Here is a 16835-nt window from a genome sequence, read left to right on the forward strand (position 1 = left end):
GTCACCCTGAATGAAACTATTGAGAGTGCACTGCTCTCCTCAGGCACAGGTGCCCAAACAGCTGAGCTAATTGCCCTCATGATAGTGCTTGAATTAAACAAAGGGAAAGCAGTTAACCCTTATGCTGATTCTAAGCACATTTTCCTAGTCCTACATGCCCATGCCAATATCTAGAAAGAGAGAGACTTTCTCACAGCTAATGGGTCTCTCATTAAATATCATTAGGAAATTAACATACTATTATATTTGGTTTTCCTTCCATGGCAGCTAGCAGTAATACGTAGTAAAGGTCACCAAAAGTGGATGGGTAAAATAGCGGAGGAAAGTGAAGTGGCAGATCAAGCAGCTAAATCGTCAGTGAGAAGCCCCCAGGTTTCTGATTTATTGAGGTCCCTCTGATCTGGGAGGGCTACATAAAAGAAATAAAACCTCAGTATGTTCCTGTGTAAATAGAATGGGTCACCTCTCAAGGGTTCATCCTTCAACCCTAGAATAGCTACAATCAGAGGACAGCAAACTTCATCTACCAGCTTCCAGCCAATGGAACATTCTTATAATCTTGCACCTAGCCTTCTGCCTAGAAAATGATAAAACCTGTTGATTGGCCCAAAGGTTTTTCCTCAGATAAATTCTGCTAAAAATGGTAAAATAGGTTATTAATGCTTGTGAGGCTTGCCTCAAACATAATCTCCTAAAGTGATGGCTTCTCCCTAACCCAGAACCCAAATAATGCAAGGCTACCTGGGGGAAGACTGGCAGATGATTTTCCCCCATATGCCAAAGATAAGGGGTTTCTGCTACCTCCTGGCATACGTAGATACCATCACTAACTGGGTAAAAACATTTCCATGTGGAACAGAGAACGCCTCTGAGGTGATAAAAGTACTAATTAATGAGATAATTCCTGGATTTGGACTCCCTAAGTACCTCCAGAGCAATAATGACCCCTCATTCAAGGCAGCTGTCACCCAGAGGGGTCTCAAAGGTACTAAGGATACAATAACCATTTCATTCTACTTGGAGACCACAATCCTCAGGAGAGGTAGAAAAGACAAATGATATTATCAAAAGGCACCTCAGAAATCTATCTCAAGAGACTCATCTCCCTTAGATTACTTTTTTTTTCCATGATCCTACCATGTGTCAGAAACACCCCTTTGAAGCTGAGTTTAAGTCCCTGTGAAATGATGTATGGATGGCTTTTTCTCATGAATGATTTCTTGCTAGATGAAGAAACCTCTGATTTGCTTAAACATGTATCTTCTTTGGCCCATTTCCAACAGGAGCTAAAAAGCTGTTGGAGGCCCAATCCCATTAATTCGGGCCACCTCTATTCAACCCAGGGGACTTAGTGCTGGTAAAACCTCTTTCCTCTCTTTCTCCCTCTCTAGGCCTGGGTTGGGAAGGACGTTACACTTTACTTCTTTCTATTTCTTCAGCAGTAAAGGTCACTGGAATATATTCTAGGATTTATCATACTTTAGTAAAGGCCTGGGAAACTGAGAGAGTCACCTTTAATGACTCAGAGGAGCACCAGAAGCACTAGTGTGAAGAAATTGGAGATGTCAAGCTAAAGATCACAGAAGATAAGAGTCAATAATTAACCTCCATAGATATCCTGTTCATAGTCTTGCTTATGCTTGCTGTCCTCATCTTCCTTCTGTTCCTCACCATAAGGCATCTTTGCCAAGTACCCTTTAATCCTGAATACCCATGGGATTATCTACGTCTCTAAACAGCTTTCTCTCTTCTAAAATTTAACTGCCCTCCCCCACAGAAGATGTAATTTCTTTCACAAGGGTGAAACCATTCTGGCCACAAGATTGTTTTCAGAATTGTTATTTTATTTTACTTCTTATTTCTGTTATCTCTGGCATTAGATGTTTTCCCTTTTTAGCTCCTCATTTTATATTACTCATATTTTTGTCCTTGCATACTTAACCTGCCTGTAAAATTTGTTTCTTCTTGTGTAAATGCAATCAAACTCCAAATGATTGTGCAAGTGGAGCCTTGAATGATTGTTCCCTTTTTACTGGAGACCCTTAGGTGGCCTCCAAAAAAGATCTGACTTCCATTTTCCCAAAACAATGGCACCTGTTTGCATGAAGCAATTAGAGTGGTCATTGTCCCTATCCTAACAGCAGTTAGATGTACCTTTTCAGAAGGGGCATTGATAGTGATAAAAGAAAGAAAAATTCCTGGACAGACAGGGTTGGGTCCCCAGTAGGGCATGATCTTCTACTTGAGGACTGAGCTGCCAGTTCCAGATAGAGTCCATGACCAGGGTGAGAATTTCCAACCTCATCTTACCCACTCTATCTCAATTCGTTCCTTCTGGATGATGCCTTTTAACCAATTGAATGATGCTTTTTCCAAGACTACTCATGGAATAATCAGCATGAATTTCCCCATTCTAGGCATATAAAAACCCCAAACTCAGCCTCACAGATGGCTACTAGTTTTCATGATTCCCTCTCAGAGCTGAGAACTTTCCTTCTGTTGCTCAGTAAAATACTTTTGCTCAGTAAAAATTTTATCTGCCTTCCTCACTCTCCATTGTTCACATGTCTTATTGCTCTTGATCGTGAGACAAAAACCTAGAACTCACTGAGCCGTGGGCAACAGAAGTAAAAGAGCTATAACCCTCCCTCCTGCTTACCAAACTATGGGAGCAAAAAAGCCACTGGTTGCTACCCCGACCCCTGCACTCACTGAACTGTGGGAGCAGAAAAGCCACTGGGCACCACTCCCTCCCCCTTGCCAAACTACTGGAGCAACAGCACAAGCACAGGCAACCAAAGCAAGAATGGACAAATGAGATCGTGTCAAGTTAAAAAGCTTCTATACAACAAAGGAAGCAATCAAGAAAGTGAAGAGACAACCCATGAAATATGAGAAAATATTTGCAAACTGCTCATGTGACAAGGGATTAATAACCAAAATATATAAGGAACTGAAACAACTTTACAGGAAAAAATCTAATAATCCATTTCAAAAAAGGGTAAAAGATCTGAATATACATTTCTCAAAAGAAGACATACAAATAGAAAACAGGTACATGAGAAAGTACCCAAAATTATTCTTTATTAGAGAAATGCAAGTCCAAACTATAATGAGTTATAGTTAAAGTGGTTTTTATCCCAAAGTCAGGCAATAGCAAATGCTGGAGAGGATGTAAGAAAAAAGCACCTTTGTACATTGTTGGTGGTAATGCAAATTAGTACAACCACTACGGAGAACAGTTTAGACATTTCTAGAAAACTAAAAATAAAGTGACCATACAATCTATCAATCCCACTCCTCAGTATATACCCAAAAGAAAGGCAATCAGTATATCAAAGAGATATTTACACTTCCATGTTTATTACAGCACTATTCACACTAGTCAGGATTTTGAAAGCCACCTAAGTGTCCATCAGTGGATAAATGGATAAGGAAAATGTAGTGCATATACACAACAAAGTACTATGGGCCATAAAAAAGAATGAGATCCTGTCATGAGCAACAACATGAATGTAACTGGAGGTTATTATGTTAAGTGAAATAAACCAGATACAGAAAGACAAACTTCACATATTCTCCTTTATTTATAGGTACTAATAATGAAGACAATTGAACTCATGAAGATAAAGGGTAGAAGGATGGTTACTAGAGGCTGGTAAGAGTAGTGAGGAGATGGGGGTTAGGTGGAGGTCGTTAATGGGTACAAAAACTAGAAAGAATAAATGAGATCTAGTATTTGCTAGCACAACGGGGTGACTATAGTCAAAATAATTTAATTTTACATTTTAAAATAACTAAAAGAGTATAACTGGATTGTTTGTAACACAAATAATAAATGCTTGTGAGGAGAAATACCCTATTCTCCATGGTGGGATTATTATACATTACATGCATTTACTGAAATATCTGATGTAATGCATCAATATGTACACTTATTGTGAACCCACAAAATTTAGAAATAAAAATGTTTCAAAGAAAGAAGCGAAGCCTGAAGATGTGACTGAATGGCTGCAGTATCATGATAAAATTTGAATTTATGAGGTGTTATTTCTTATAGATGAGTGAATAAATTGGTTTCTTGAGAAAGAACCTATTTCTGATGAAGATGCTACAAACATTACTGAAATGAAAACAAAAGATTTAGAATATACATAAACTTAGTTAATAAGTTATTGGCAGGGTCTGAGAGAATTGACTTCAATTTTGGAAGAAGTTCTTCTGTGGGTAAAATGCTACCAAATGCCGTCATATGCTATGGAGCAATCTTTCCCGAAATGAAGAGTCAGTCTATAAGGGAAACTTAATTGTTGTATTATTTTAAGAACAAAGAAACCATAAACTTTATTTTAAGAAGTTACCACAGGCAGCCCAACTTTCAGCAACCACCACCTTGATTGGTCAGCAACCATCATCATAGAGGCAAGACCCTTCACCAGCCAAAAGAGTTTGACTCATGAAAGCTCAGAAGATTATTAGCATATGTGTGCACTGGGAGGCCAAGGACAGAGATTGCTTGAGGCCAGGAGATCGAGATGAGCCTGGGAAATGTAGGGAGATGCTGTATCCCCCCAACAACAAAATAGCCAGGCAGGGAGGCACACACCTGCTGTCCTAGCTACTCAAAAAATGGTTTTTTATTTCTGTGTTTGTTTTAGAGACAGGGTCTCCCTCTGTCACCCACATGAGAATGCAGTGGCATGATGATAGCACATTGCAACCTGAAACTCTTGGGCTCAAGCAAGCATCCCTCTTCAGCCACCTGAGTAGCTAGGACAGCAGGTGTGTGCCTCCCTACCGGGCTATTTTGTTGTTGGCGGGGGGATACAGCATCTCCCTACATTGCCCAGGCCCATCTCGATCTCCTGACCTCAAGCAATCTTCTGTCCTTGGCCTCCCAGTGCACTGGAATTACAGACATGGGCCATTGCACGTGGCCAATAAAGTATTTTTTTTACTTAAGGTATGTGCATTGTTTCTGAGACATAGAGCGACTGTACACTTAAACTACAGTGTAATATTCACATGTCTTTTATATGCACTAGGAAACCAAAATTTCTATGACTCACTTTTTTGCAATACTCACTTTATAGCTGTGGTCTGGAACTGAATCTGCACCATCGTTAAGGTATGCCTGTAAAAATATACCATTACCATAGATTCAAAGTGTAGAAGAAACATAGCCAGCTTTTACTGATGCTCACACACACATAACAGATGTTGTTTGCATTACCATTTTATATGGTAGCAAGTTATTCTCTCCTGGTTTTTCTTTCTTCTCCTTTCTCTTTCATTATTAGATTAGGCTTTATTGACTACACTTTAAAAAAATGTAAATATTTATTGTTGTTAAAATTATTGTTGATGTTAGTAAAATACTTGATAAAATATGTTTAATTTAATTAAGTGTCTAATTTTATTTAATAAAAACAGCATATTTGTTTTTAAAGTATGCATAAGTCACTAAGGAAAGGAGCGCTAGGCAGGTGTGAAAAGGAAAAAAACTGGATAGGGCTGGTGTAGGTAAGAGAGTCAAAAAAGAAGAGACAAGAGGAGGATGGAGTTGAAGAGACTTATGCAGGCAATAAATGTGCATTGGCAGAGGAAAGAGAGGAAAGGGCACGCACGTGGGCAGAAGACACATGCTCACATAAATGCCAAATAGAAATGTTGTATGTATAAAGAGACTTATCTCCAGGTAAAGCTATCTCCATAGCAAGTTCTCAATTCACCTCACTCTCAGAAATCTGATACTTATCTGTCTAATCCCATCTAATCAAGCTCTCAGTTTCTAGTTGTTTTCCCTACGTCCGATCCACCATCCCAGTTTATCCAGAAACTCCCAGGTTACATCTACTGTCCTGAGTAATTACTAATAGTATTCTCTTTTACTGTCACCATTGGTCAGAATTGGACAATTACCTGGTCATTTAAATATGTTGAAATAAACAAAGACCACTCAAATGAGAACAAGCAAAGGTTATGTATTCAAAGCTTGCTTTACTTCAGCTACCTTCATTTGCATTTGGTAGATACTCAAAGATAGGCAAGGGAGTATAAAAGCTTTGTAGTGAATAAAGGGAAAGGCTCAGTTAAGCTCTGATTGAAAGTTGTTTGCTAGGAATGCTGGAGGTGAACTAACCATGAGCAGATATCCTATGCGATTTGTTAGGAAAGCGTGATTGGCTTTCTCTAGTTGATCCTAAATTGGGAGGAGGAAGAAAAATTAAAGAAGCTGTTGGTTATGAACTAATTCTTGGCCATTTTGGTTTCATTCTCTATGGAGATTGTGGTTTGGTCTTTACAATAGAGGCTGCTGTTTTGTGAGTCAGAGTTCTGCACAAATACATGGTTTGGCGATTGTCATTTTGTATATTTGATCCCTCAGAAGCTGTTCGTATTAGTGTTTCTTTTCTCAAGTAAAAGCAATCATTTATACTTTGCCTTCCTATGGGATGCTGAGATAGAAGTGAACTGAAGAGTGGCTGTCATTATAACTGCTTGTATCTCAGTTGCATAAGAAAGATAAAATTGCTTGGAGACAACAATAATCATATTTATAAACAGCTTATCTACATTTACCATTAAACATCAAAGTTAAATTATGAATAAAACTTTAGTTTTCTTCAGAATACTAATGCTAAAGAATGCATGTTATTTTGTTTTCTTGAACCTCAGATTCCATATCTGTAAGACAATGTATTTGAAATAGGACATCTCTCACATGCTATGATTTTGGGAAGAGTCTTGGTCAGCACGAGATGACAAAATTTCAACATTTACTTCAGAACTTTGAGAATGCCAGTTAATTCAGAATCCAGAATGTATGTGATTATTCCTTTACCACTGCGTTCAGTTTTCTCTTTGTCTTTTGCATAAAATACCCCACCTGAATGAGGTCTCCCTCATTCAAAGATATCCAAAGACTGTATTTATTTTAAGAATTGCTTGCCTCTAATTAATCTATGTTCTATTTCTTCTCTCCCTGCTCACAAAGCTGCCTAAAATACTTTAATTTTTTTTTCTTAATTTGGGCCTAAATTTAAATATAACATGGGGCAAGATAATTAATTATATTAAAATAAACTTCTTAAAAGGTATTTAGGGAAAAGAGGAAAGCTTACTACAGTTTGCAGCTAATCAGCTCTTCTTATTAAATATTCAGAGGTTGTACACTGCATAGGATGGCACAGAAACCTGCTGTCAAAGCCCTTCAGGGAAATCTTTACACCCTCTCTACAGAGAAAAATCACAATCAGCAAATCATGAAATATCAACAAAAGTATTCAATATGAAAAATAAACAGGACAATGCCTTTACATCTCTTAACAATTGCATATTTAAGAGGAAAAACATGAAGAGAAAGGCAAATTGCCAAAATAGAAAGCTAGCCATAAATAAAACCATTGAAATATAAGGAAAATAATTTGGCAGAGAGAGGAATTAAAGATTTGCTGTTTTGTGTTTTATGGTGGTAGAAAATAAATGTGTCCTTAGTTTTGAAAAATACATTTTATTAATTTAGGATTAAGCCTTCTGTAAGGTGGCTATATAGAATATGTGAAAAGATTTTCTTATATTCTGAGAAAACCTTAATTAGAAAAACTATAACCTGAAAGATTTAATTACTAGAAATATAAACGTAAAATTTTAATATTAAAAATGTATATTTAAAAGTGCATGTAGGATGCAGTTATTTCATCAAATTTCTAAACCCTAAAAACTACTTTAAAAATTACCATCAATTGTGATCTTAATATGTAAAGAGAGTCAACATTTATATTTTTGAATGTATCTTTTATTTTTCTCCTAATGAGAGGAGGAAGAAAAATGACTACCTTTCAGATCAGTTCACTTTAGTGTGTATGTGTTCATAGTATGTGGTGTGTTTGCTTTATCTTATTTTACAAAATAGGATAATATACTTATTTAATATTTATCCTGATTTTTATTTGATCCTATTTTACGATTTTAATATGCCATCTTTTTCAACAGCATAATTTTTAATAATTGCAAAGTATTCTATTTCAAACTTTGAATTTCCAATATGCTATTATAAAAAATAAGTCAATACGCTTCCTTCAATGGGCAACTCATAAAAGTACTTTATTATTTCTATTTTTTGTATTAGTCAGATAGAATATATGGACTTTATGAAGGCTCTTGACTCATATTGCCATGTTGATATTAACGTTTGGACCAATTTAATTTTTGACCAGCTTTGCTGAGAAAAACTATCATCAAACGATTGCAAGCATGGCATATGATCAGTTACAGAAACATTTGAGCATTTGATGTTACAAATAATACGCTGTATTACAAAAACAATCGTTAAAACATGTTTCATTAGTCACTGATAGGTTCTGGAAGATTTTAAATTTTTTTTCTTTAAAAATGCTTACTGAGCTTCATACTATTAATTTGGAGATGAATATAAATAAAATCAATTACACTGTAATGTTTCTGAAAATTTGCATTAGCTTTAATTGTTTGCATGCCAGCAATAATTAGTAAAATCTCAAGCCAGGAATGTAATAATTCCTGAGTGTATCATACAGAAAATATTAGGATTTTCTCAATGGGGACATAGTGGTTTCAACTTTAGAAAGCTTTAATTTTAGCTTTCATATTATGTCTCCATTTTCAAGTGCTCCATCAGAGTTGTAAATAAACTATAGAGACATCTAAATACAGAATGAAATTAACAAGCTCTTATACTTATTCTGGTTTGACAATATCCAGCATAAACTTGGGTAGGTCATTTATCCCATTTGAGCCCTGTTTCCACAGTTTTACTGTATAATTACCAAGATTCCTTCATAAAGCTTTTTCATAGCTAATTAACTCTCGATGTAAATAAAATGCCCTTCTTAATTCTATTTACAATGTCATCAAAAAGAATAAAATAGTGAGATATTTACTTAACTAGAGTCACAAAAGACTTGTAAAATGAAAACTAAAAAAATTCAGAAAGAAATTAAGGAAAGCATAAATAAATGGAAGTAAATCCCATGTTCACTGATAGAAAGACATAATATTGTGAAGATGTCAATACTATCTCCAAACAAACTACAGATTTGATACTCTATCAAAATCACAACTTTTTTGTAGAAATACAAATATCCTTCTTAATCCATTTTAAAATTTGTGAGAAATCTCAAACAACCCTAGATAGCCAAAAGAAAAATGAAAAAGAACAAAACTGGAAGATTCACTCTTCCTGATTTCTAAACTTACTACAAAGCTACAGTAATCAAAATAGTGTGGTACAAGTATCAAGATAAGAATAAACACCAATGGAATAGAAAGAATAGACAGACAGAAACACATCCTTGCATTTGTCATCAAATGATCTTCAACAAGGGTGCCAAGACCATTAAATGGAGAAAAGGATAGTCTTTGCAATAAATGGAGTTGGAAAAATTGGATATCCAAATGCAAAAAAATGAAGTTAGACTTTGCTAATACCACACAAATGAATACAAATTGGGTCAAAGACCTAAACTTAACAGTTAAAACTATAAAGCCCTTAGAAGTAAACATAGCCAAAATCTTCATGATATTACATTTTTAATAATTTCTAAGATGTGATACCAATAGCATGAGAAATGAACAAAAATAGACAAACTATTTCATCAAAACTAAAAAACAAAAAGTGCATCAAAAGACACGCTATCAACAAAGTAAAAAGACAACTCACAGAATGGGAGAAAATAAACATTGCATATTTGATTAGGGTCAATGAACAAAATATATAAGTAATCTTTTTTTTTTTTTTTGAGACAGAGTCTTGCTCTGTTTGCCCAGGCTGAGGTGCACTGGTGATCTCAGCTCACTCAGACCTCCACCTCCTGGGTTCAAGCAATTCTCTGACTCAGGCTTCCGAGTAGCTGGGATTACAGGTGCCCACCACCATGCCCAGCTAATTTTTTTTTGTATTTTTAGTAGAGACGGAGTTTCACCATCTTAGCCAGGCTGGTGTTGAACTCCTAACCTCGTGATCCACCTGCCTCTGCCTCCCAAAGTGCTGGGATTACAGGCATGAGCCATCACACCCGGCCTATAGATAACTTTCAAAATTCAACAGCAATGACAACAACAACAACAAAACAACCTTACAAAAAAGAGCCAGAGGACGTCGATAGCCATTTCTCCAAAGAAGATATAAATGTTTTCAGTAAGCACATGAAAAGATGTTCAATATCACTAATGATTAGAGAAATGCAAATAAAACCACAATGAGATTCCACTTCATACCCAATAGCATGGCTATCATTTTTTTTTTAAAGGAAAAAAAAGAACAAGTGTTGGTGAGGGTGTGGAGAAATAGGAAACCTGGTACACTGCTGAAAGGTATGTAAAATGGTACGGTGGCTACAAAATCAGTAAGATTGTTGCTCAAAAATTAAATATAAACTTACCCTATGATGCAGCAATCCCACATCTAGGTATACATGCAAAATAATTGAATCAACAGATATAAATATCTATATACCCATGTTTATAGTAGCATTATTTATAACTGATCAAAGATGGAAGCAACCCAAGTGTCCATCAACAGATAAACATATAAACAAAATATTATATACACATAGAATAAGATGTAACTCAAACTTAGAACAAAGTTCTGACACTTGCTACCTCACAGATGAATATTGAAAACATTGTTCTAAATAAAATAAGCCAATTACAAAAGGACAACATTGTATGACTCCACTTATATAAGGCATTTTATATAAGTTTCCATCTACCTTATATAAGTGGAAACTTAGGTTATATAAGTGAAATATTATATAAGGTACCTTATATAAGTGGAAACTTACCTTATATAAGTGAAGTCTTATATAAGGTAACATATAAAACTCCTACCTTTAATAAGTTTCCATTTATATAAGGTATCTTATATAAAGTTCTAACCTAAAATAAGGTTCCAGTTATATAAGGCACCTTATATAAACTCTCTACCTTATTTAAGATTCTACTTACATAAAATAGGAGGAGTCAAATCCAAAGATTCAGAAAGTAGAATGGTGGTTTCCAGGGGTTGATGGGAGCAAGGAATGGGAGTCATTGTTTAAGGAGTACAGAGGTTCAGTTTCACAAGATGAAAAGTTCTGGAGATGGACAGTTGTGATAGTTTCACAGTATAGATGTACAGCTGACCCTTAACAACATGAGTTTTAACTGCATGGGTCCACTTATACACACATTTTTTTAAATAAATAGTTTCTCTTTCATATTGGAGGCATCAGGATCTATAACTAAATGCAGATATGGAGGGATGATTGTACTTCATGTTAGTGAACTGTATACCTAGCAATGGTTAAAATGATAAATTCTATGTTATATATATTTTATAACTATTTAAAAATTTTTCTAAAATTCAAAAAATAACAAAGGTCAGATGCTGCAAAGAGAAGCACTTACAATGGCACTAAGTTCAAGCTAGTGTAATACAGCAGGGCCAATGTTATGAAGCTTCTCACATCCTTAGGTAATAAAAATAGAATTAAGCTTCGAAGAGGTGAATTTCTTTCAAATAGTCTCTCTATTGGATTTTTAGGAAACCGTGTAACTGCTAAATGGCTGAGTAATCAGAATGATTGCCCATATTTACAACTTTGAAGCTTGCTTATAAAGTTTTCACTTTAAGCATTTATCTGCCAAGATCGAGCAGTGTGAAAATCTTACTGTCCAATTAAAATATCTTTTGTCCTTTTATTTTGAAAATATACCAACAAATTGAAGAAACTCATAGACTGGTTAATAAAACATTGACTACTAAAATCATTACACTGCTACAATGTTGTTTTCTTAATAAACATAACCATAGGAGTTACCTGTAAAAGCATTATTTAAAAAATGCATTCTAGAAAGGTAAAATAATTATAAAAACTAAGTGGGTTAGATAAATGAGAAAATAACTTAAAATGGACACATATAGATTTACTTCCCTTAAGGCTGTACTAATATTTATAAGGGGAGAGCTATCCAGATTTTTTTTTTTTCTTTCTTAAAGAGTAAGTCTTTAACTTCCTTTTTGTTGTGGAGGCAGTTACTAAGCAGAATAGTGTCCGCTTTATAATTGCAAATATAGAAAACATATTCTAGTTAATTATTAAGTAAGTGACTTGCCAGTATTCAGAAGAACAAAAGAACAAACTCCGGAGGCTATGTAGCTGGGATAAGTGCTAAAATAATATTCGAAATCACCCTTGAATTTACTCCTGCCAGCTTGTACCACCTCCCAGACACTAAGTGACCCAGCAAGTCCTTCAGTTACATACCTGCTTGCAGTTAGGTGTGGCTCTTGCTGTCATGCTTCTTAAGATGAATTCTGGAAATCCCCTGCTTGCTCATCTAAGTTGTATTTAGATCACAAGGTGGACATAAATGATTTGTAGGACCTTCATAATGTGCTAAGCCTTACAACTATGGAAGGCTAATAGAGTAAAAAATTGGTATTACCAGTTTTGATGATAGGAGATGCAGAATTGCCAAGACAAACATTGAAATGCTGATTACTGAAAAAGAATAATAGATGCTCTCAATAGGGGTCAAGACGGAAAATACTTCAGCAGGCAACTTGAGAATTAAGGTTCCATTATTAGCTTCCTGTGTGATCCTAATTAAATGACCAGAATGGCCTTAGTATTCCACTCAACTCCACTAAACTTTGCACAGCATTTTCCCTTATGCAGGCCCCTGACATCCCTTTTCTCTGAGCATTTACTTTATAAAACTTGCAACTATAAATTATTTCTCTGTCCCTTTGAGATGTAATTATTCTTCTAGCTATTTGCCAGTTTCACAACCTAGAAATGTCTTTCTCAAGGAACTGAGAGGATCCCTTTGTAATGTAATCATCAAGAACATTAACCTTTTTTCTCCCAGTCTCTGTGGGAGAGTAGGAGCCTAAGCAACAATTAGCAAATACTGATGTCCTGAACACATTGACCAACCTCACCCCTAAACTACTCTAGATGTCTCCAGTAGCTCACACCTGCACTTTACAAAGCCCCCACCTTTTTCTGTGATGGAGCTGAGTTATCTCTCTCTCCATTGCAATAATATTCTTGACCTCTATTGCAATAGTTTCAAATAAAGCCTTTCTTACCTATTTAACTCTGTCTAGAGCAATTTTTTCTTAACACAAATGTTTAAAATATGGACAATTCAGTAAATACATAAAGATATAGATAGCCATAATATGGATGATACATGTATATACACACACATATGCACACACAGGTACTACATAATGTGTGTGTATATATGTAAGTATATTGTTATAATATTTTGAAAATATACAATCATGACTCACATACAGATATAAAAATAAACCCTGTTAAAATTTATATCATCAAATGATAAATAAGAACTAGGCCTATGTTTTAAGTGGTTAAAAAAAGTCAAGAGATCACAAATTTATATGAGTAAAAATATTGAAATGAATTACTATGGAGAGATAACTGACTTTTGGGAATGCCAAGTTAATTAAATCATTAACAGGACAGAATTTACATATATTATCTTTCAATTACCAACACTTATAAAAAGTTAAACAATTGCTCAAATATTAGGATAAGATTAGAAAGTGATAACCTGGAAGGGTACATTATGCTCAAATATTAGGATAAGATTAAAAACCGATAACCTGGAAGGGTGCACTATGACAATACATAATTTTCTATTGAAACATGTTTTATTTTACAATGCACAATATACAACGTGCTTTTGCACACACACACATATAGGTATTGTAAACCAAAATGTATCTGAGACAAGTCTCATTCAATTTAGAAAGTTTATTTACCGAGGTTAAAAATACACCCATGATACAGCCACAGGAGGTCCTGAGGACATATGCCCAAGGTGATCGGAGCACAGCTTGATTTTATACATTTTAGGGAGACATGAGACATCAATCAATATACATAGCATGGACATTGGCTCAATTCAGAAAGGTGAGAGAACTCAAAGTGGGGAGTGTCTTCAGGAATATTTGGTTACTTCTGTAACATACAACAATTTTAGAATATAATCATTACTACTACTGATAACATATGCTAAGACATATCAGAATAACAGAAATTTCATAAAATTCTGGAATACAAACTAATAACACATTTATGTAAATTTAATACAAAGAAAGTTAAAGACTTTCATATTTGACAATACCTTTTGTATGATTTTATGATATCAAATAAGCCAAATATGTCTCCTGGACTTTAGGGGACTAATATCAAAAAAGTAATGAGGACTGAAGTTAGAATTTGATTTTGGAAAGTTTGTCAAATATAAAAAGTTTAAAATACTGGTTATCACAAAATAGGATCACAGGTCATTGTAAGATAAATCATTCATTTATACATAGTGATAACTAAGATTTCAAAAAATAAGGTGAAAACTTTTATTCTTTGACAGAGGGGGCTTAATTTCCCAAACAATAAGCCTTAATAACAACAGCATGAGGGCAACTGAATGTTTTTCAAAATTTTATTTAAAAATGTATACAATTTTAATCTCAATCATAATGTGTCCAGAATTTATTCCTTCCGGTAGGTTCTTGGTCTTGCTGACTTCAAGAATGAAGCCGCAGACCCTCATGGTGAATGTTACAGCTCTTAAAGATGGTGTGTCTGGAGTTTGCTCCTTCAGGTGTTCAAATGTGTCTGGAGTTTCTTCCTTCTTGTGGGTTCGTGGTCTCGCTTACTTCAGGAATGAAGCTGCAGACCCTCGCCATGAGTGTTACAGCTCATAAACATAGTGTGGCCCCAGAGTGAGCAGCAGCAAGATTTATTGTGGAGCAGAAGAACAAAGCTTCCACAGCATGGAAGGGGGCTAAGCGGGTTGCCACTACTGGCTCAGGTGCCCAGCTTTTATTCCCTTATTTAGTCCTGCCCACATCCTACTGATTGGTCCATTTTACAGAGCACTGATTGGTCCATTTTACAGGGGGCTGACTGGTGCACTTACAAACCTTTAGCTAGACACAGAGCACTGACTGGTGTGTTTACAATCCTTTAGCTAGACAGAAAAGTTCTCCAAGTCCCCACCCGACCCAGAAGCCCAGCCAGCTTCACCCCTCAACCCCCCCTCTAAACAGAACACCCCAACTGCTGTTGGGAATTGGGTGATGACCACTCTAGCTACTTCCTGCTGGATAGGGGCAAAGAAGGGGCCTGCAGTTGTAGTGTCCTCCAGAGGGGAACTTTTTAGGCCAATGAAAGGGCCAGCGGGTCGGTCCAGGGGTCCTTGGTAGAAGTCGTTAGTTGAGCTAATTTGGGCTGCCATTTGTAAAACCATCTGTAGCTTGATGGCCTCGATCCTAGGGGAAACAAATTTGACAAAGAGGTTAAAAATACAGGGCCCTAAGGTGAGTAATAGTAAGATGGCTAACATAGACCTAGAAAGGAGAGAAGCCATGTTACCTAGCTCCAAAGGTTGGTATAAGAATTTGAAAGGCATTGTCTGATTTCAGAATCCTTTTCCTGTAAAAATGCCAGGGGGCGTCTCATACTATCCCTGAGTGGTTAGTGTAAAACAACAATATTCCTCTAAGAAAGTGCAGAGTCCTCCTTTCTCAGAAGTGAGGAGGTCTAGGCCTCTGCAGTTTTGGAGAGTCACTGATGCCAAAGTCTATTTGGGATTGTAGAGTATGGATAGATTTCATTATTTCTTGAAAACTGTCTGAGAAATCCTTTCAGAGTGTGTGGTAGTAGGATAATATGTGTTACACTGTTATCTTTTTTAGCAAACTTTACTTTTGTTGAAAACCTTGTAAGTTTGGGATTTTATTTTTCCTTTTCTATTAATAAAAACTCAACTTAGAATTGGTATAGATGGCTTCTTTCTGATTTTGTAAGTACGTTATGGTTTGGCTGAGTGCAAACAGCTCGCAAGTTTGAGCAGACCAATTATTAGGCAATTTTCCTAACTGCTTCTACAAGACTTTCCTTATCATTTACTGAATACCCATTGTGTCTTTTTCCCTTAATCATCTGGGAGAAATCATCTATCTTGTTGTCCTGAAGAGAGTTCCTCCTAGGTCTGGTCAGACCTTTGTATGGTAATTAGTTAAGATTTAGATCACTGTTAGGAAATCTGCTGGGTTAAGGATTTTTGATAGGAAGGCTATGGGTTGTCAGTGGCCTCAGTGCTTTTGGGCTATGCCGTTGTCTACACTGACAACAAGGTGGTGTTGGAGTGTTATAGGGTTACAGAGAAGGCCTTCAATTATCAATTATAGGTTTTAACTTTACCCTGACTTTTAAAGGAATAGGGTACCCTGTTTTTCTTTACTACTTCCATCTCTCTTTCTCTTTGATTTCTTCGTCTCTCTCTTTCTGACTCCTTCTTTGTCTTTTCCTCTCTCTCTGACTTTCTGTGTCTCTCCTTCTCTCTCTCTGATTCCCTCTTTGTCTCTATCTCTTCCTCTCTCTCTTTGACTTTCTGTCTCTCTTTCTCTCTCTCTGACTTCCTCTTTGTCTCTCCCTTCCTCTCTCTCTCTCTGACTTCCTCTTTGTCTCTCTCTTTCTCTCTTTCCTTTCTGCTGGTCTTTCCCTGCCTCTGTCAGCTGCTTATGCTGCTGTTCTCCCCTCTCCTTCCCCTTTTTGATGGCTTTGGCAGTGTAAGACTGCCACCTCCTTGGGTTTTTACACTGCACGCAACAACTCCATGATTTCCTTGTGGTATTCAATGGGGGTTCCCCCAGAGGTTCGGAACTCCCTTTCTTTCCATACTGCAGCATGGGCATGTAGGATTAGATAAGCATGCTTACTATCTGTGTACACATTTATTCTTTCTCCCTTTCCTAGTTCTAAGCCTTGGGT

At 36.1% G+C, this 16835-nt stretch overlaps 1 protein-coding gene across 3 annotated transcripts in view; it reads right to left on the reverse strand.

The window, feature by feature from the left end:
- The window catches only part of LOC105489109 (histone-lysine N-methyltransferase SETMAR-like), a 50154-nt gene extending 37383 nt beyond the window's left edge, over positions 1-12771 (reverse strand). For 2 of the 3 annotated variants that reach the window (XR_011613057.1, XM_071078866.1), the window contains exons 1-2: positions 12288-12771; positions 5087-5134 (exon numbers count right to left, since the gene is read on the reverse strand). Coding sequence is in view for 2 of the 3 variants with exons in the window: in XM_071078866.1 (XP_070934967.1) it covers positions 5087-5134; positions 12288-12320 (81 nt within the window). In the remaining variant the exon portion in view is untranslated. The remainder of the gene's footprint in view (positions 1-5086; positions 5135-12287) is intronic. The other variant, XM_071078867.1, reaches the window with a different exon arrangement.
- Positions 12772-16835: the final 4064 nt, after the last annotated feature.

The sequence above is a fragment of the Macaca nemestrina genome, chromosome 14, assembly GCF_043159975.1.
Source record: "Macaca nemestrina isolate mMacNem1 chromosome 14, mMacNem.hap1, whole genome shotgun sequence".
NCBI lineage: Eukaryota > Metazoa > Chordata > Mammalia > Primates > Cercopithecidae > Macaca > Macaca nemestrina.